Consider the following 20,304-nt stretch of genomic DNA (forward strand, 5'->3'; position numbering starts at 1 on the left):
TGTTGCTACCCGCGCGGCGGCGCGGCAGACCAATGGGGAGGAAGCAGGAAGGCGGCGCGCGGCGCCATGGCGGCCGGAACAGTGCGTCGCCTCCGGGAGCCGAGAGCTCCGGTAGCGGTGGAGGAGAGGGCGGGTTAGATGGGGAGCGGATCTGTCAGGACCGGGAGAACGCGTCCCTCACAGGTTTCTGGGGGGCTTGCGGTCGGCCAGCACCTTTTTCTCCGTGTGTGCCAGTTTGGATTCACGCAAGGCCCCCTTGAAGGAAATAAACTTGTGTAACGCCAGCAATCAGCACTGTCTTAAACACAAAACCTCTGACAACAAAATGGCGTTCCACCAAAATAAAGGAAGTATCAGCGTCTCAACATACACAACTGTACCCAGGGTAGCTGGTGCTAGTGTTTTAATATAACTAAATACCCTTGTGTGAATAATTACACCTTTACCTTGAAAAATAAATGCTGGAGAGTCATTCATAACCTTTATTTGCTAACTTTATTACAAAAGTACTGGAGACATCCACTTTATGTATCTCAGGGCTGGAGATAAAATACAGATTTAAAAAAAACCAGCAGTAATACTTAAGAGACATTCCCCAATAACTGCCCGATGACATTAGCTTTAAACCTGCATCCAGGCTCTGCTTTGCTGCTCATGCCCCAGCGCTCTCATACACAATTCTGCTTTTTAGTCTCCAAGGGAAAGAAACAACACAGGGCTCCTGATCCACGAGCAGTGCGACACGAAGGTGGGTAACGGGCGGCCTCGAGCCGGCTTAGGGAAGGAAAATCACCAGGAAAAACAAGGGAGCTACAAAGGCTCCCTGGGAAGGCTGCGTGACACAACTCACCCTTCAGCCAAACACTGTATTAGCCCTGCACCTACTACGGCGCGTAGCAAACGGACTCTGCACAACTCACGCTGATATGCATGGCGCTTGCTGGCCGGCCGCTGCTGTCACACTGCTGCACGGGGACAGGACTGCCTCGGCATCTGGGGACTGAAAATGCATCAGCAAGGTTCAGCAGCTCCCACCTCCTCCATTCATCCTTCTTTCCGGGGCAATCTGAGATACACGTAGTGTTAAATACTGACAACACTTCTGTGCCCTCCCCCAGCCCTGCAAGAACATTGACTTTACTGCTGGAAATTCTGCCATGCTCCAGTTTGTGGCATCTGTGGCATTGCAGAGTATGGAACACTCCAGAAGTTACACCCAGCAGTACAACAGAAATGCCAGGATGAGAAATAGCAGTGTTTTACCAGCACTTAGCTGAGACCTTATTTTCTAGGCCTGAAAAAAAGTTACCCAGTATCCACAGCTAGGCAATGTAACTACATTTTTTACTCCTTTTGGGCAGAGGAGCTTCATTTACCTTCATGATGTAGTGAAGGACTCTGATCTGACCAGTGCTATGGGTAGAAATGTGTAACTGCCACAGAACCAGTGACTTGATATTTTTAGCATCTACTGTGCAGCTTCTGATTGCTGCAGTAAAAACATACAATCCACAATGTACCTCTGGTTTCTCCTATCCTTTGCAATATCCTTAATAAAACTGTAACTAACTTTGTAACCATTAGAAAAAGCCTTCATCCTTCTATCTTACTCTCTCTCTGTTCATCTCCATGTCAAACCCCTCACTCATTAAAAAAAAAAAGGAAACGGGAAAGGATGGGGTGTTCCTGGAGAGGTGCAGACCACACGGAGCGTCTCTGCAGGCAGGTCACATTCGTGCCCCAGCTGAGAATTCAAAGAGCAGCCACGCAGCCCAGAACGTGTCGTTGGCTAATGGGTCACCAGCTGGATACTCCAGGACCTGAAAGACACGGGGAGGAATCAAAGCTTCACCACATATGATCTTTAATGATGCTTTGCTCACGGTGGAAGAGCTCCCTTGGGCAGACGTACAGTAGCGGTGGAAGGAATGTTGGTGGTGAGGGCTGTGTGCATGCAGGGACAAAGCCCTTGGTCCCCCTGCGTTCAGGTAGAATAATCCATCTGTACAGGAGGTGGGTGTAAAAAACAAGCCCAATCGGCGCACAATTCAACTCAGGAATTCAGACAAGAGACAATTCCCTTCCTTTTGTCCAAGGCATTGGCTCCTATAAAAGCAAGTAAATACTGGTACAACCAGGATGAAATAATTAAGAACGGAGTGATCACCTGAACAAGAGAGCTCTGTCCAGGGAGGGAAAGAAATGTCTCCAAAATGAATTAACTTTGTTTGTTTGTTTGCTTGTTTTGTTTTCCTCTCATTTTGGCTCTGATATCTATGAAAGGCAAATGGAAAGTGATGCATAGGCAAAAGGAAGTGTACACCTGCACCCCTGTGGTTCAGGCATAGGAACCAAACATCTGCATATTCCTGCAACAAGCCCAGGGCAAGCTGATTGAGCAAGAACCAGAGTGCCCAGGAAGTCTGTAGAATGATGTCAAATAATTTACCACTCAAGCTCTTCCTTTTCCTACAGCACACATTAAAATATGCAAAAAACGCTTTTCTGAATTCCCAAACTGAACGGTTATTACAAAAGTCTGGAGATGTCCCCTGTTGAGATCTGCAGGCATCACACGGTATCTTGGTCCCCAGCCCACATTGCACCGAGTGTCATGTTTCTATACCATTGCAAAATCAGTGCAAGAATGCAAAAACAGCAAGATGAAAACTCTACCTACAGAGACTGCATGCTCTGGGAATCTTAGAAAAGGCTCATTCATTATTAATGCCCAAAGCTTTCCTACTCGTCTGGCTCACATTATGGCTGGTAAAACAGCCACTTTCCAAGATACAGATCTTTATATTGATGCTTTTAAAGGCTCAAAGGAGGTTCTGTTACTGCCCTCAGAGCTGCAGCCGCTTCCTTAATGAGGCCAGCAAATATGGTCTCCTGCTTTTCAAAATCTCTTTAAAAAAGGTTTTCTCCACAGCTTATGCTGCAAGAGAAACAGAAGTGGATGCTGACTGACTGGCAGACCAACACAAGCAAAGGCAAAAAATAGCTCAAGGTACAGTTTAAATAGGGCTTTCTTTGGTCCTGTTTTTAAGCAACAATTAATTCACAGATGTGCTCCCATCTCCTTGAAAGTACCAGAATTTAAATTTCTATTTTCTACTGCCTCAAAAACACTGCAAGAAGGCATGCAGACTGCATCTAGATCATTGAAGGAAATGTTAAAAGAATTTACTATCATAATGCTGCTCTGTACACTGCTATCAGCCATCTTGGAATAGTGCAAAACCCCTTTTCCTCAGCAATAACAGAGTCTTGGAAATTAAAATTACATGTAAGATTTTAAGAGGTCTGAGACAGCAGAGTCAAATTCTGCAGAACCCTCAGAGAGGAGAACCCTCAAGCAGCCACCTTCCTGTCATCGCCTTTTCACACTGTTAGGTGAGCCCTCCATCGCTCAGAATTTAAATCACACTTTGGATCTGCACAGGTTGCTTTACCCATCATTTCAATGACACATTTAGCAAAAAACAGGGTCCGATAAGCAATCCAAGTGGAAAAAAAAAAACCCACAACAAAAACACCTCACCTTCTAGGACCTGCTGAATGCTACCCAGGGAATGCCCAGCTTGCTCTGAACTGGATCCCAAAAGGTATGCTTAGATCAGACATGTTTCAGATTAAACGTGACATGAGATTTCACATCTCCAGCGTGAGATGCGGATAGTGCGTGTAGGGCTGAGCTCCTTTCTCTGAACATCAGGTGTGTTCTCTCACCTGGCTTTGTCCCAGGGCTTGGCTTTCTTCCATGCAGGGTGCAGAAACAGGTGGGCACTGAGGTCTGCCAAACACAGTCTGACAAGAACTGGAGGAAGAGATGATATACAAATGCATTTGTATTTATGCTGTACTCATGACTTACCGTAATGTTTTGCAGCAGGACAAGAGGGGCTGCTGTCAAGACTATTCATTCAACAGAGTTCTGTTGTCTACACATCTGCCCCATTTCTGCAAATTGTTATGACTAGAAAATACAGATTTTGCACTGGGAGGACTAGCCTGACCTGGAGCAGTGTGCAGGAATGACATCTCCATTTGCAACTGTCCTTATGCCCCACAACACCCTCCACAAAGAAGATGTCTACCAAAATGTCTTTTTCCTGGAACATATTTTAAAAACACAGATCTTAGGAGTCAAAACACACACACATGTGGCTTCAGACCTAGCCACAACATCGGCTACAATTCCACTGTAGCTTTTCAAGGCCACCAGGCAGAGTCTGGGGACATGGCTTCCCCATCCACCCATCCCCTGGGGGCTCTGCCAGCCTCTCGAAAGAGGTCACAGTCTGCGGGCACTGGGTCAAGTAGGAGACACTGGGTACTTGATGATGGGATGTTCTCTCCCTTCATCCCCAGCTCAAGTATCTCTACTCCAACAATGCTGCCCGTAGCGCGCCCAGGAACAGCCCAGGCTATCAAGGGCCACACAGGCCCAGGCAGAAAGTGCCAACTGACAGAGCACAGGAAAAAAGTAGAAGAGATGGGGCAAGTGTCAGGTTGTCCTTCCTTGGAATGCCCCCCCAGGCTCTAGCAATCAGTCTCGGGTCTCCTCTGCTGAAGACTGTACTTGGGGAACTACATTTACTGGCAATGAACGGACTCAGTGCCCTACCCCCCAAGAATTTGTCTCATAGCCCACTCACACTGGCGTGCACAATGCCCTTAGCAACAAATTCTGACATTTAATTATGCGACACGTCCAAAAGTAGCCTCTTTTTGTGCATTTTGAACTTGCTGCCTGCCAGTGCCGGGGTGCTGGGTTATCCGGGGGGAAGAGCCTGACAGCAGGAGGATTCCGTGCACTCTGAGCTGGAATCCCAAAAATGCCAGCAGAAGCGGTAAGCTGCAACAAACACCTCAGCACCAATGTTTTCTGAATCGATATGTTGGCTCATAAGTATATAATGTCTTGCTCCAGAGAGTTCAATGTGCTTTTCTATTTGAAATGGGAGGCACAAGAGAGTTATATTCTGCATGAACCATTAGCTGGGCTACATTTCACCTGTCCCAGCTCAAGGAGTGAAGAGGATACACCACCACTCTCTGTAAAGGGGAGCATCTGCTTGCTGTCCCACAGGGACTTCCAGATCGCTGGCTGGACAAACTCCGCTGCCAGGCAGCAGGAGCAGATGGAGACAGTCGGCTTCCAGCCTGGTTCCCCCTCACACTCCCACCTCACAGCCCTGTAGATCATAAGAGCTTTGGATACAGCCCAAGTGCGTAGGATCGACTGTAAAAAGCCCATTAAAGAAATCAACAGGAATTGTTCTAATAAGCTTTCAGGCCATGTTCTTTCCAGGTGAGCACCTTTAAAAACGAGACAAGCACATTAAGGGTCCTTCGGCTGACCTGTAGCTCTCCCCCTGCACATATGAGCCACAGGTGCTGGCAAGGCAGTGAGAGCACAACACTAAGTCCACGCCAGGTGGGTGACCTTGGCTAAATAATTTCCATCTCTGTGCTTTGCTCTTATCTGTAAAGCAGGGATAACTTCACTGCCCTGTCTTTCCAGAACAGCAACACCGATTTGCCTTACAGTTTAAGCTGTTGTCTCCTTCATGAGTCCCCGGATGAGTGATGCTCATTGCAATATTATTGCTAACGATGACTCTGGTGACACAATACTTCTCTCTAATTCAGTAACTGTTAGAGGGCTCTGCTTACTAACAAAGGTGATCCTCATTCATTGCCATTCACTGAGCAGTGATCTTACCCAAAACTTCCCCCGTGAGGTCTCCTGGCTGTCCTGAGAGAAACTGCAAATGGACCAAGGTGAAACTGCAGCCTAAGCATCACTCTCTTCTAAAGAGATTGATGTTCCATAGCATTCATGGTATTCTGGGGAGTACAAGGTTTTTTGGGGAGCTGGGCCAGGCCACTAAACAGGGTTTATGAATAGAGTTCAAATAACTGTATCTTCACCAGAAGGTGTCAACAAAGCAGCAAGTCCTGCCCCTGCCAGGAATACGATAAAGGGTGTGTGGATTCCTGGCACAACTGACATACCCAACAAGGAGACATTCACCATAGATTTCTTCTGCTGGTGGAACATATCTTAAAAATAAACATGAGCTCACTCTGGAGTCAGAACATGCAATTTTAAATCCAGCCAAAATATTGCCAGCGAGCCTCACTGATCTTTCATGATCTTTAGCCACTGTTTAAAACTGCAAATCCTAAACCACAGACTAAGGTGGGTTTACAATGCCCAGACCTGGGTTCTCCCCAGCAAGTCAGAGCAAGGAGTCTGAAATGAATGTGAACTGTAGGCACTCAGCCAACTGCGAAACCAGGGTAAAAGGCAGAAATGTTTTTAGCTGGGAACTGGGGGGAAAACCCCACCAATCTTTATCTCCAATGAATCACTGCCTTCCCTTGTTGCTTGACAAGCCACAAAGCCTCTCCATTCCTCTGCTTCCTCATCTGTAAAGTATGAATAAAATTGCTTCTACCTACCTCTTTGACATATTATTGACAGTGCCATGCCAGTACAAATGCTGGATAGTGGCAGGCAGAAGGGTTATGAAATGGGGCTACTGCTCCTGCTCTGTCCTGCAGATCAGTAAATCAAAGGAACCTCATAATGTCTGTTTGGCAGTGTTTACTTTTATGTAACATTACGGAAGTTGCATAACATATGGAAGATGGCACAGATTTTTGTTGTTTTGCACTCTATGAATTTATCTCAAGTCCCAGAGAAAACCTGCAGACTGAAACATTTGTTACAGGTGGAAAACAGAAAGACAGAACAGCGCCTGTTCTTTCTGTCTCTACTTTGGAAAGCTTGCACTATGGAATAATCTTGTCATAAGGTTATGAAACTACAAAAACTATTTTAGGATTAAGTACGGGCCCTACCAACCCAGCCCACAGAATCAGCTCTCACTGGATCACTACAGGTTATGATTTTCTGCCAAAAAAAAACCCAAACAGGCAAACAGCTTCGAAGCTAAACCTGCTTTAAATACAGGGGTTCATATGTTTTCTGATGAGGCCGGTCCCAAATCTCCTTTGTGCCACCACCGTAAAACACATACGCACTTATACAGCATTTCCCATTTTCAGTGCATAGATATAAATATCTACAAAATATGATGGACATGAGGACAGTCAGGCCCCTGGAATGAGATGCATCACGATACTCTTTCTGCAACCCTCTTCAGCAGAGGGGTGAGGACAAGGCCAGACCCACAGCATCATTGTTACTGCTGCCTTAAGAAGCCCTGTGCTTTCCACTCCCTTTACCTGTGGGGAAGAATAGATTCCAGGGTCCCTAGCTGTCCTTCTCTAAGGATGAAGCTTTCAAGCTCTAAATCTGACTGCTGAATGATCCTTCCTGAACTGGCCTCAATACAGCCACCTTGAGGGACTCTGCTCAAGGGAGCTCTGATACCTGCTGAAATAAATGTTCATATTAAAGACAATTACAGATAACATGGCCCCAACCTCTGACCCAGCCATTCTTCCCCTCCTTGCTCCACGTTCAGCAGAGTCTGGCTGAATGGCAGTCACAGCACTTTCTGTTCTGTAGACCTACAGCAAAAGCAGGTGGACATCACTTATGTATCCTACCAAGGCTACTCTGAAGAACAGGAAGAAAAGAGATGGTGGGAATGCTGAACAAGACTGGACAGGAAGGAAACAGGGAGAGAAAAAGAATAGCAGGAAGGAGAAAGGAAAGTGAGAATGTGTTGCTGAAGATGAGCACCAAGTCACAGTTAAGAAGTTCCCAGCCTCTGCTCTCAAGAATGACAGGCATTTAAAAACGCAGAAGCTTGCAATCTGACAAGGTGAGCAGACAACACCTGAAGGGACTCTTCCAATGGAAATGCTAAAAGGGATCCACCTTGCTGGAAAAGTACTATCTTATGGAAGGAGTTACAGTTTAAGCAAAAGAGTAGGTAAAAATGTCTGCTTCAATACCTTAAATCTACTAATTCCACATTTACACAGTCCTAAAATCACATTCGGCCCTTTGGAGGCAACCGGGAGGCTGATGTGGCCCCTGGTGAAAATGAGTTTGACACCCCTGGCTTAAATCAACAGGTTTTCTTACTATGGGAGCACAACTCCAGAGCTCAAGATAAGCTCTGCTCCCATTTGTCATGACACCAGAAAGCCATATAAGGGAGTGTTTACAACAAAGTGAAGAGAAGCATGAAAACTCTGGTCAACAATCTGGGTGTAGTTTTACTAACCTTCAATACTTGGAGTCCACACGGAGCCAGAGACTCCTCTGGTGCTGCAAGGGGCCTGCCACACGTCCAGCCGCTCGTCTGGGAAGGTCAGGGACCCACAGGAGCACAGGACAAAGTTACCCAGCTGGGGGCTGGCATCAGTACTGCTGGCTACTTCTCTGGGCTGCAGGACAGCAGAGTTAAAGCAGGTTCCTGGTTCCAGCATAGCCCCAGTGCAAAAAGCTATAGGTTGTTCAGCATCGTGCGTGGTCAAAGCCTTGCTTGTCCTCGCCTCAAACAGCTCACTGCTCTGCATAAAGCTGTAATGATGGAGAAAATAAGTCAGCCATATATATTGCTTTGCAAAGAGGGAGGACACCCCCAGCTAAACCTTTGAATCTGCCCTTGACAGCTGGGGCATTAACTGCTAGATGCTCCACCTGCCTGATGCTGGGCATGGGCCATTCCCACCTATGGAGGCAAGACTCTTTGAGTGATGTCCCCTGGGAACCGACATGAAAGTCAGCTCCATGAACAAGTTTAAAGGTTGCTTCATCTCTCAACTCTCACTGTAAAGACTCTTTCATACATCACCTGGATTCCAGCATCTTTAAATATGTTCCTTCAGGAGGCTTATCCAGATCTGCAGCTGACTGCTCCCACCCTGGGTCACAAGGCATGAGGGTTATCTCCATTTGCTCAGGGCCGATGCCTACACAAGATCCATCTGAAAGGTGCAGGCCAGGCAGGTGAAGGAACACTAATAGTTACTCCAAAAAGCAATGAAATGAATCTCATTTGCCAAATGCTACAAGACCTTATTTCCTGTGACTGATGTTTGCTCAAGATTCTGTGAAGGGGCATGGAAATGCTAGGTTTTACTGGAGTACTGCCCCAGTCCTGGCATCTGAGAGCTAAGACCTGCTGCCTCCCATGTATTTGCTTTCATTTGGTGCCCCTGCTGAGATGGGCATCTCCTTTCACAGGGCATGTCCTTGCACAGGCCTTATCACTGTTTGCTCCTTCTACAGAGCAACAGCCTCTAGACAAAGTGAGGCACTCCACTGGAGTCCTCCAGTGTCCACTTGATCCATCAGCATATAGATGCTGTTCTGGAGAAGGAATACCCTTCCCTTCCTGAGAGAATTTAAGATTATTTTTCAGCTTTCTGGACCAAATCCAGAGCCCATTAGGAAGAGACAAACCTGCAGTTTGTGGAGCGCAGGATCCTTTATCTTGCTGCTCCTTTTTGTGGTAAGTCAGAGTCCTCTCAGGACATGAGTTGTTGAGCTTTTCTGTACGAAGGAGGCTAGATTTTTGACGTCGTCGATAATTCGCAAACCAGTTATAGACCTGAGTCGGCTGCAGGTTCATGTCCCGAGCTAATCCTTCCTGCAAACCCGGGTGTAGGGAGAAATCAAGGGAAAAAGAATAAACCACATCCAAATAATCAGGTTTTTCCATTCAGTTCCAAAAGCAGTCCAGCAAAGAGCTTTCAAACCCAGAGGTATCTGGTCACTAGGTCTCTGATAAGTCTATGTGGATCCCATTGAGGAGACCGATTTATAAACTCAAAAGAATTGCTGGAAAACACACATTCCACCCTGCGCCCCTACTCAATTTGTTTGCTAAAGGAAACCATATACTGCTATTTTATATTGCTACATTTAAATGTAAAACCTCACCAAAATGTGCTCTTTCCACAGAATGACAGCCTCACATCACTAACATGACACTGATAGGATAAACATTAATGCATTTACCACCTTACATACTTTTCACAAACTGTGAGCAATATAAAAATCTGTATCACCTTCACAGAAAAAATTCTGCTGTGTTAAACTTAAATAATAAGATCGTGTATGTGAAGAATGTATCAGGAAGTTAATGCATAAGTCATCATCATATCCTGAGCTTTTAGGACTTAAGTATGCAAATTCATTTTGCTCCCAATTCAAACTGCTTTTTAAAAAAGAAAATTTTAAGTTGTTGCTGCTTTGCGAAAAGGGTAAGAAATAAACCATCTTCACATTCCAGAACTATTCACCAAGCCATCCTGCCTCATAGAACAAGGGTATGGGAAAAATTGAGCACCAGAGAGGCAGACTTTAAAATCTGAAGCCTTCACCTTGTGAGGTAGTAATCAAAAGGATCACTGAATCACTTCACATCTCACTGTCATTATAAATTTGTCCCTATCCAAATAAGGCAGATACATGCATACATCAACACAGGCCATCGTGTTTTCGAATTCTGTGAATTTAACGTAAGTCAGTACAAAATATATTCTGGTAAATAAAGTGCAATTTGATACAGCCTATAACTCAGGCAAATCAGAACTATTTATCACTCTAATATCGCTCTTCTAAGTGATGGGTTTTTTTGCTGCCTATGCTCAATCACTACAAAATTAGAACTGTTAAAAGCCCAGTGAGGAACTTATGTCCCCATATCTTTTTGTCCAAAGCAAGTGAAATTACTTAGAATGAATTTGCTGATTTTTAAGGAAACCTTTAGAGAAAAATCAAGCCCCACTGGAGCTTCTGAAAACAGAGATTTATAATAAAACCAGTTATAGACCCCTGATCACAGAGTTCTGCTTCCCTGTGACAAGGATACTTGATCTGAAGCAGCAGATCCCTACCCGCTGTTCCTTGCTTGGATTTGCTGTCACCTCTGCAGCAAACCTGTGCAGTTGCTGACGTACTTCATCTGAATAGTTTCGATTCTTCAAACCTTCAGGACAAAGGGAAATAGGTGGAGGATTCCTGTACACAGGAGAAAACAGGATCAAAAAGGACCCGAAGAGAGTCTTCACATTCATTGCAATTTTCTTATGTTGCCACAAGTGGCCAAAGTACCAAGAAAAACCTCGCTGAGAAGCAGCCATCCTGAGATGCTAAAACAGCCTCTGCACCTTGGTCCCCTGCATCTGCTAACTACAGCAGAGAAAAAGCCTCCGGTTCCCCCACGCCACGGTACCTCTTCCTGCAACGGAATTTCTGCAGCGGTGTCAGAAAATTCATGTGGTGTTTCTCCATAACCCTCCGGTAATGAATCTCATGCCAAAGTTGCACCAGCTCCTCCTTCTCTTCTGCCTTGCAATACTAAAACAAAATCGTATGTAAGGAAACCCTTTCCAGGTAGTCAGTCAGGCTTCCTATAAAGGAGAAAACCCTCAAGAACCAGAAACTTACTGAGAGATTCCTACTGGTTTGACAAAGCTGGTAGTGTTATCCAAGTATATGGCTCACTGTACCTCCTCTAACATACACAGGGAGTTACATGCTTAATTCCTTATCTTCTCCTGGTAAAACTGGCTATGTTGCCAGGTCTGGAGGCCAGAATCCCTCACCTTAAGTGGCACCATCCAGCCTTCCTTGTATCAGCCCATCCTGGCAAGCCCTCAAATTCAGTCTCCCCAAGGCTTTTAGGTCCTGAGTCCTAAATTTGTGAAAAACTCCAAGAACCACCACCCTACAGAACAAAACCCTGCTTTCACAAACCACAACCAACCTTGTAATCACCCAATTGCATTCCTCCCTTCTGCTAATTAACAGTAACTGCCTGTAGCAAAGGCTTTGTCCTGTGTTTCAGGTCAACCAGCACACACATCACCTTCCACTGCCATACACCAGTTGGAAATGCTCCATGTGCTGCAGTTTGGGTCTGCACTAGCAGCTCTAATTACTATTTTTCTAATACTGCTTTTGTCTCCATGAAGAAACAAAGAACACACCCCTACCTCCAGGAGCCTGCAGGCTGTGTCATGCTGCCCGTTATGGATATGAAAGGACACGCAAGCTCGGACAACGTGGATGTTAGTGAGAAAATACATCTTGTGTTCACATCCCATCATGGCCTCAACCAGCTTCTCCAGGCTAGGAGGTGAGCTCTGGAGCTCCTGGCAAAGCTGTCCTGCTAGATCCAGCAGCTTGGCGGGTGGGGGATCCTTGTTTCTGTTCCTGTTTAACATGGCCATGAACCGCTTCATCCTTACGTCTTGCTGGAAGCCTTTTCTATGCAACGCACAAAGTTGTGGTTAGATAAAAAGTATCTTCTCCTATTTTTAGCTTCTATGGTATGCTTTGTTTTTTAGAGGAAAGAGATTCACTGTGCTGTTAAAAGCAGCTGGAGGACCTCAAAACACTTACAACTAAGCCTAAAGTAGCCCTAAAAGGCTAGAGCTGCACCAGATTTCTAGTTGAGAAAACAAAGCACAGAAAGATGCGTTACACTTGTCCCAAAACTCAGAGGCCAAGGCCGGCAGGCTGTTGGGGGGAACTGCACCCTGCGCTGGTCCCCATCTTCCCCAGTTTGGTCTGGGTGTGCTACTGGGGGCAGTGGGGTGCTGGCAGCTCTGCAGTACCCTCTGCACACACACATGTGCCGCCAGACCCTCCACTCCCATTCAAATCAGCTACCCCCGTATCCAAACTGCAGTATGATTCTTTACATCCACAACTTAAAAGTTAAAACTACCAGAACATTAAAATCAGAAATATTCAGACGAAATTATTATTTTTTTTTTGTCTTTTTCTCCAAACGGAGCGGGTCAGGCCAGGGGCAGCCGGCAGTTACAGCAAAGTGTAACTCAAATGATCGTTGGGGCCGGTTTTCGCCCATTTTCCTGCAGAAAGGAGGTCCGGGCGATGCCTCCGTGCCCGGCGGGTCCCCTCGGGGACACCGTGGGCCAGCCCCGCCGAACAAAAGCTGTTGAACACCTGCGCGGTTGAGGAGCGGAGACACCCCGGCAGCCCCGTTCCCTCCCGGGGCAGCGGGAGCGCAGCCCGGGGACCAAAGGCCGGCCCGGCCGCCCCCCGGCCCCTTCCTCCCGCGGCGAAGCGCCAGAGCCCGGTACCTGCCGCCGGGCTCCGGTACCTGCCCGCCGGGCCCCGGGGAGGGCTGGAGGGCGCGGACGGGCCTCCCTCCTTCCCTCTCTCCCTCCGCGCAGCCCAAAGCTCACCCTGTCGGCAGCGCGGACGGAGCTTTGCGGCTCCAAGAGCTGCCCCGGTTCGCAGGAGCGGAGCCGCCGCTGGCCCCGGGTCCCGGCAGGCGCGGGGGTTGCGGGGCTGCCCCTGCGCTCCACCCCGCCCCTCCGCAATTGCTCGGACAAAGCAAAGCGCGCACGGCCACTTTCCTAGTGAAGTTACACGCACTGAGTGGCAGCAAGTGGCTTTCAGAGTAGAGAGTAGTTTTTAAAACGTGAGTGGGGAATCAGACACACTTAGAGGAACAGAACGGAGAATGGGTACTGTCTTAATAACAGCTGAGTCATCCAGACTCAGTGTAGGGGATAAAACTAAAGCTGCTGTTTTTCCTTAAATCACATCTGAACACCACTGTGAATGTGTCAGCCCACTGCTGACTTTAATTTAGCGAGGACAGGTAACAACAATCTCACAGCAGGAGCCAACAGCGCCAGCACTATTGGGTGCGCGTCCTGAGCCCACTCCGACCTGCACTGAACTAACCAGCCCATGCTACATCCATGTGCCACATGCGAGGTTTCTCCACAAAGACTACATACTTGAACACCAAGCATCTTCATTTTGCTGCATGCAGACATTTCCTAAATATCTGCTCATAATCATCTTCATTCTTCCAATCCACAGCACCTTGTCTTCAGTTTTCCTTGATTTCTCCTTAGGCTTGGATGCTGACCTTGCTCATGCTGCATGACACTGTTCTGGATCCAGAGCTGGAGACAAAGGCCCAGATGTTTAAAGGACAAAGCCCCACCACTGAACTTTGAGCATTTCATTATCATGTTGGACATAAGCAGCAGTGTTTCTTTATTCCCCTTTACTCCCCAATTCTGTGTTGCTGTCTGGAGTTACAACAAAACATCGGGTCACTTGATTTTCTGCATTTTTACTTATTTACATGTATGAAATTTAACAAGTGTCTCATATTTTATCTTACATATTCACACGACCAGGTACACCTCAAAAGGGAAAGAGGCAGCTTGCCCTCAGGCACATCAGATGCAAATGGCACCAATCATTTCCAGTGATGATAAGCTGCTACCATCACACTCTGTGCTCAATCTAACTGCCCTTGAAAACCATTTGCACGTTCCCTCCTTCACCTCCGCTCTAACTGAAGTCTTGGCAATCAAAGACTGCAGCTACTTGAGACCAAGCTGAGGTCAGGTGATAGATATTGGCAAGCCAAGAGCTCAGATTCTTTTTCCAAGGGCTTAATCAAATTCTGTTGAATATCAACAGTAATATTGATCAGGTCTTCTTGGAGCCTCAAGATGAATCCAACAGACATTTTTCCTGTCATCCTTCACCTCTATTTCCTTGCCACAAGGTAAAGATTCTAGCTGTCTCCCGCAGAGATACCGCCCTGTTTCATGGAGCGCTAGCATGCATCTTATCTAGACAGTCAGTCCAGAACAAAACAAGCCGGCTATCTTTGTTCCAGCAAAAGTCAGTGAAGTCTTTCAGCAACCGATCAGCAAATTTCTCATCCCCAGTGGCACTGGATCGCCACGTTTTCGTCAGCATGGTGTTGTAGGCCCAGTTGTAGCCAATGCGCTCTTCACAAAACATGTTCTGGTTGGTGGAACTAGTGGAGTTGCGCCGGCGCCGCTGCTGCCCGCAAGAAAATTTCCTCTTGGAATACGGTAGCTGCAAAAACACTGTCCCTGGAGGAAACAGACAGGACTTTAGTTTCCAGCAGACCTGAGTCTCTACAACTGGCAGCTGACTCATTCAATTCTGAAAAGGAAACTGGACTGAGTTCCACTTAATTGCCTTTTAGCACGATAAAATGGGATACACTTTTCCTCCTTTGCTTTTACATGCTACTTCTTCCTGCAAATTACAATAGCAGGAGAGAACACACTTAAGTTTTGCCTTTCTCTTGGTAGAAGGGAACGAAGCAAAGCAGCAGGCTCTGATCCAGCTTTCTAACTTTACATCCATTTCCATTCTCTTCTGCAATTTTCCAGCCACTCTCTTCCTGTCACTGCCTTCATGTCTCAGCAATTCCTCTGAACATATTATTTTACTGTAATATGCCATGCATGGAGCTTAGTTAGAAGTGCTGATAAATCACCAACATTTATGAAGAATAACAAGAGCAAATGGATCCTAAATGCTTTATTTATCTCCCAGACAGTGTGTGGGTAGAGGGGCACCTACAACTGACCTTCAGCATGAGAACAGAGCACTGACTTCTCCCCACACCTTTTGCTCCTTCTACCTTTTAGACACACATTTACTGGAATAAGCTTTGCCTTTTTTTTTTTTAATTTCTCCATCTCCTGGGAAGAAAAGTTTCCGAGACACTATAAGAAAAGTCAGATTTCAAATCAATGTCACTGATCAGCAGCAACACTTTGTGCTTTCCATACTGCCTCTCCAGTTTTCTGGTTTGTGCTGGCTGAGACAGCTACTTGTCATCTGAATGGGGACATAATGAGGACCAACATCCCTGACACAAAACACAAACTGCATGTCAAATGGTTCTTTTTTTTTTTTTTTTTTAATAGCCACCTCTTTGCCCCAGTGCCTGCCAAATATTGCTCACCTGTGACATGGATATACTGGGGCTTGTTCTCAGCTGGGAAGTTGAATGCAGAGGCCGAGTATTTATCTTGCACAAATCCGAACCTGGAGAAACAAAGACCAGGGGAATTAAAACAAAACCCAAAAAAGCAGCCACTCCAGCTAGGATTCCTTCAGCCCAAGGCAGTGGCACCTGCAAGACCTTCCACTGTCACAAAGGCTCCCTTTTCTTATGGCCTGTAGGCAAGTGGAAAAGGGATGAAGAGAGCTGCGCTTCTCCAAACATCCGCTGCCCCTGTCAGGCACAGCGTCAAAGCCTGTAACTCCACACTGACCTCTGGCTAACTCGTGCCGGAAACGAGCACCAGCAGCTCAGCTGGGAGGGCACCGAGCAGTCTCTGACAAAACGGGGCAGCTGTACACGACAGAGGGAAGGAGGAGAGTCAAGACAGACATTCCTGGGGTATGTTTCCAGCTGTAACAATTTTTTTCAGGCTGGGCAATGTTCCATGTAGAACTTCAAGCAGCTCACCTGACAGTTCTTTGCTGTTTGTAGCATACTTGTTCCTGTCTTGCTTTCTAAGCTAACGAAAGCTTATTTCCAAGATAAAGTCTGTTACAAAAGGCAGACTCTCTGTCATGAAAAAGACCTTGGCAGCAACACCAAGAAACAGGCAGCACAAGCACACAAAGTGGTAAGGCTAGATAGTATTCAAAGCTTCCAACAATTCATTCTTAAACCAGGCCCAACGTCCTAGGTACAGCTCACATTCCAGCCTCCTGCCTATTGTCATCCAGTTCAAGATTGTGTTAAGTACACATGAAAGAAATCACTGTCCTCTCTCAGAAAGAAATCTGCATACAATCTGCTTCTAACTTAGAATAACATGGCACCTTCCAAAGGCAATGCCCTCCCTAGGAGGAGAGTATGGTTTGCTAATGAGCGACAGGCTGAAACATTATCTACCTGCCCCTTGCACCCACAGAACCACCTCCAGGCGTTCCAGTTATATTTGGGTCTAATAATCTGCAAGCAGACTTCAGAGAGGCAGATGGCACAGAACCCACACGACTCAGGAGCAACTGTTCAGCGCACGTCTCCATCCGACATTATCCAGGAGATCCCAACCTTTCAGTCACCCTGCTCCGCACGCACCTGTACGCTATTGCTTCCTGGAGGAGATGCATACGGTCCCAGTAAGTTTCTGGTTCAAAGCCTGGAACAAACAAAAAGGTAACAATTACCTAGTAAAGCCACTTCATTTCCTTTTTCAAGACTTCAGTTTTCCTCACAAGACCTCTGTGCACTCTGTTTTTTCTAGCCATTTCTTTCAGTCATCTTTTTCCTGCCAGCTGTCCCCTGAATGCCATCTTATTAGAGACATGTCTTGTACACTGCACTAGCAGATTCACCCCTGAATTTAGCTTTTGTGTCTCTCAAAATGAAGGAGAGGAACATAATGGGGTGTGTGGGAGGGGGCAAGGAAGGAAAGTGGGCTGCAGCGCATCACCACAGAGTACTCTGAAAACACTTAGTTCAAATTCAGTGGGGCTACAGTGACCTCAGAGCATATGGATTTGTCACTGATGTATCACATTTACAGCTGGACACTGGGTCAAGAATTAATGAAAATAAAGAAAATTATCATCTTTACTACTTTAAAACAGAGCCTTTTGCTACTTGTCCCTTCTCAGGATGGAATTTTGATGCTCTGTGCATGGGGACAGAGTTCACTGCGCTTCCACCTGAGACCACCACAGCGTCACTCGAAAGGGTGAGGTCACGTTGCAGAAAAGGAGATTTCAATTTCTAGCTCTTAATCTCATGTGCATTCTTGCAATGAATGTAACCATGGCAACAACAACAAAAAAGATGGCAGTCATGAAAGCCTAATCTCACTGTTGGAGAGAATAAACAAATGCAGGATGCAAATACAGAGCAGCTGTGGGCAGGGTCTACCAGCAAGACAGACTCTTACAGTATATGGTCATGTCAAACAAACTAACTACTTGATACAGGGTCTGTGACGGCCTGCAACACGATGGAGACAACCTTTCCTGTGCCTCCGTACTTCTTGCTGCCAACTTCATGCACTGTTGCCTGCTGGCTAACCTGCCAGCACCTTCCCCGAGCACCCCCTTCCTGACGGGGCCGCCAAAATGGGAAAACAGGCCCTTCATCCAGCTCACGCATCTCTGGTAAATGAGGTTTTCCATGTGAGCTACCTGCCAGAAGGGACCTGGTTGCAGAAAAGTATACCAAGGGTAAACCAGAACATTTCTTACCATCAAACAAATGCTCACTACCCTCCTTCAGCAAGCAGCTAACGTTGAGAGGGATGAACAACTGAGCTCGAAGTGGGTCTCCATATAAGTAACTGGGCAAAGCAAACGGGCCTTCCAAGACTGGAACCAGCAAGAAACCACAGGATGTGGCTTTCCGATGCCAACCCTGAACCTGAGAAGAGATTCAAACAGTGAATCATTCCACGTATGCCAAACTGAAGAAGGGCACTTATGTGCACAGAAGCAACCCATTCCCCAAGAATCGATCAGACAAGCTCAGTTCTCCACCGGCTCAGCTTGCTTTGCATGGCAAGCACACCAGCATCCTTGTAAGCAAAGCAGGGCAAGCACAAGACACCAGGCTTTCCTTTTTAAAGTGCCACATCAATCAGAAAGCACTTTAAAATAGGACATTTTTCAGGAACTGATTCAGCCTACTTATCATCAGTGGCTAAGCACTGCTGCTTTACTGGAACAGCACAATAGATTTTAAATAAAAGCAAAAGCAATCAACCAGTGCTATTGGGCTGGATGGGATAAAACCTGGTGCTAAATAATTTCAGTTTTACAGAAGCTACAAAAGGGAAAAACAAAACAAAAACAAAATGCCAAATTAAACAATAAATGACACAAACTGCTTGCATTTTCCGTTCAGAATGTTTTCAGTATTGCTGAACAGGAAGAACACACTGCCTGGAAAAGTGTTGTCATGAAAGCAATTCCACCGAGATTTCAAATGTTCATGTTTGGGGAGAGAAGGAATGCAATGTGAAATAGATTCCTTTCCAAAGACCCAGCTCAGGGCTTAAGATCTGCCTAAGGGGGACTGAAATATCACCTTGACCTGTACTGATCTCTGGTACTGTGCATGAAATCCATTAACAGCAGAAGCCTATCCTGCAGACACAATGACTGCAGACAGCATGACAAATGATGACCAGATGCAGCAATACTAATGACCATCAGTAAAAATTACTTATGGAAATAAGAACAGGTCCAACGCACTGTCTCTCCCCAATATTTCCCATCAGCCTCACATGACAACATCCCCAGCAGCACACGGGATGCAGAGGCCACCCAGAACACAAGGACGCTTACCATCTCGAAAAGAACAGCCGCAGTCACTGCCATCCAGTGTAACTTGATTTCAAAGGCAGCATTCAGGGAGAAATTGCCATGGTAATAACAGCTGCACCACTCCAAGCGGTCAGTGCGGTTGTTCACATCCACATCAAGCGTCACTGTCCGTTGCTCAGGCACTGTAGCAGCTAGGCAGCCAAGGAATAGGGGTATATTTAAAAGAAGCATTAAAGCAAGGGTGGGAGACAGGACAAAAAGGATAGAAGGAACAAGACAAACTATGTGAAATGCATTTGTCATCCCACTCCTCCCCAAATATTTTTTGGGCTAGCAGAATAGTCCCAGAATGCTGCTCATCCAGATCGCAAAAGACAAAAAAAACTATTACGTATTACTCATATCAGGGGTCTGTGCCACAGTATTACCTCCCCAGGCAGTCAAAAGACATTTCAGCTGCAATGATGAGACAGAACCAAGCGTCAAGCAGCTAATCAATAAGTGGCTGGTGCCATAATTAAATACGGCTAGACGACATCAGCTCCTTCATACTCGAGACATTGCAAATTTGTTTTAATATTTCTATATGCCCCCATCAGAAATCACACCACAGCGCTGTTACAAAGGGCAAGTGCATTCCAGGACTTTCCACAGCTAATGGAGATTAGAAGTTAAACTTCTTTTCTCTTCAACCCCACATCAATATCCCACATTACCGCATTGCTAAAACTGCACACCCAACACTTTTTGTAAAAGCCTGAGAAGTCAGCCAAGCCTCATGCAGCAGCGTTAGGATCCCTGCAATATCTTCTGTTGCTTTGCAGTAAGTGCTGGGATAGTGCCTGAGATCCAGCTCCTTTCCTGCCCTCCACCCCAGCATCCCGGTGAAAGAAAAATCTCGGATATGAGGCAAGAGAGGAAGCACAGAAAGTGGAAGTGACCTGGCTGGTGTCACACAGCGGACGGCAAGGCCAGGGACAGAACCCACAGCTCCTGACTTGAAGACCAAAGTCCTGCTATGAACCACATTGCCACTTTCAAATTTTCTTAGGCAAATATAGAATTTAACATTTTTACAATGTTAAAAATTGACACAAAACAAAGGACTGCAATACTATTGAAAAACCTTCACCTTTTCGAATTGCGTGCATGGGGGATGGATATTGTTATTTCTTGCTTAAGTAGAGGAAGATGTGCATCCTTTCATATGGTCAGCTATTAAATGA

General features: G+C 46.2%; 2 protein-coding genes across 19 annotated transcripts in view; both read right to left on the minus strand.

Moving 5' to 3' along the window:
- Nucleotides 1–468: 468 nt before the first annotated feature.
- ANHX (anomalous homeobox) lies at nt 469–13,280 on the minus strand. Of its 4 annotated transcripts, none has more exons than XM_065851582.2 (10): nt 13,162–13,280; nt 11,941–12,214; nt 11,178–11,302; nt 10,840–10,963; nt 9,401–9,587; nt 8,790–8,922; nt 8,217–8,515; nt 7,264–7,411; nt 3,733–3,820; nt 469–1,820 (listed from the first exon to the last, which is right to left on the minus strand). In XM_065851582.2, the coding sequence occupies exons 2-10, from the start codon at nt 12,187–12,189 to the stop codon at nt 1,728–1,730; spliced, it is 1,446 nt and encodes a 481-aa protein (XP_065707654.1). In that variant the 5' UTR covers nt 12,190–12,214; nt 13,162–13,280; the 3' UTR covers nt 469–1,727. The 4 variants fall into 4 exon arrangements, with proteins under 4 accessions (XP_065707654.1, XP_065707652.1, XP_065707653.1 ...); XM_065851580.2 differs by having other exon boundaries at nt 7,264–7,414; XM_065851581.2 differs by having other exon boundaries at nt 7,264–7,414; nt 11,941–12,209; nt 13,162–13,260.
- Nucleotides 13,281–14,053: 773 nt separating this feature from the next.
- The window catches only part of DEPDC5 (DEP domain containing 5, GATOR1 subcomplex subunit), a 44,652-nt gene continuing 38,401 nt past the window's right edge, over nt 14,054–20,304 (minus strand). For 13 of the 15 annotated variants that reach the window (XM_071815895.1, XM_071815890.1, XM_065851342.2 and 10 more), the window contains 5 exons: nt 19,100–19,269; nt 18,002–18,173; nt 16,872–16,932; nt 15,738–15,820; nt 14,054–14,850 (listed from right to left, as the gene is read on the minus strand). In XM_071815895.1, coding sequence (XP_071671996.1) covers nt 14,555–14,850; nt 15,738–15,820; nt 16,872–16,932; nt 18,002–18,173; nt 19,100–19,269 — 782 coding nt within the window. In that variant the 3' untranslated portion in view covers nt 14,054–14,554. Of the gene's footprint in view, nt 14,851–15,737; nt 15,821–16,871; nt 16,933–18,001; nt 18,174–19,099; nt 19,270–20,304 lie in introns of those variants that run through there. The other 2 variants (XM_071815897.1, XM_071815896.1) reach the window with 2 other exon arrangements.

This window comes from Patagioenas fasciata, chromosome 17 (genome assembly GCF_037038585.1).
Source record: "Patagioenas fasciata isolate bPatFas1 chromosome 17, bPatFas1.hap1, whole genome shotgun sequence".
Classification (NCBI taxonomy): domain Eukaryota; kingdom Metazoa; phylum Chordata; class Aves; order Columbiformes; family Columbidae; genus Patagioenas; species Patagioenas fasciata.

Coding starts and splice junctions, on each gene's coding strand:
- ANHX (XM_065851580.2), bottom strand. CDS start 12,189: ATGAAGCGGTTCATGGCCATGTTAAACAGGAACAGAAACAAGGATCCC. Junction 8,923..9,400: donor CTGCGCTCCACAAACTGCAG/GTTTGTCTCTTC, acceptor TGCACCTTTCAG/ATGGATCTTGTGTAGGCATC. Junction 1,821..3,732: donor AAGCCCTGGGACAAAGCCAG/GTGAGAGAACAC, acceptor CGTGTCTTTCAG/GTCCTGGAGTATCCAGCTGG.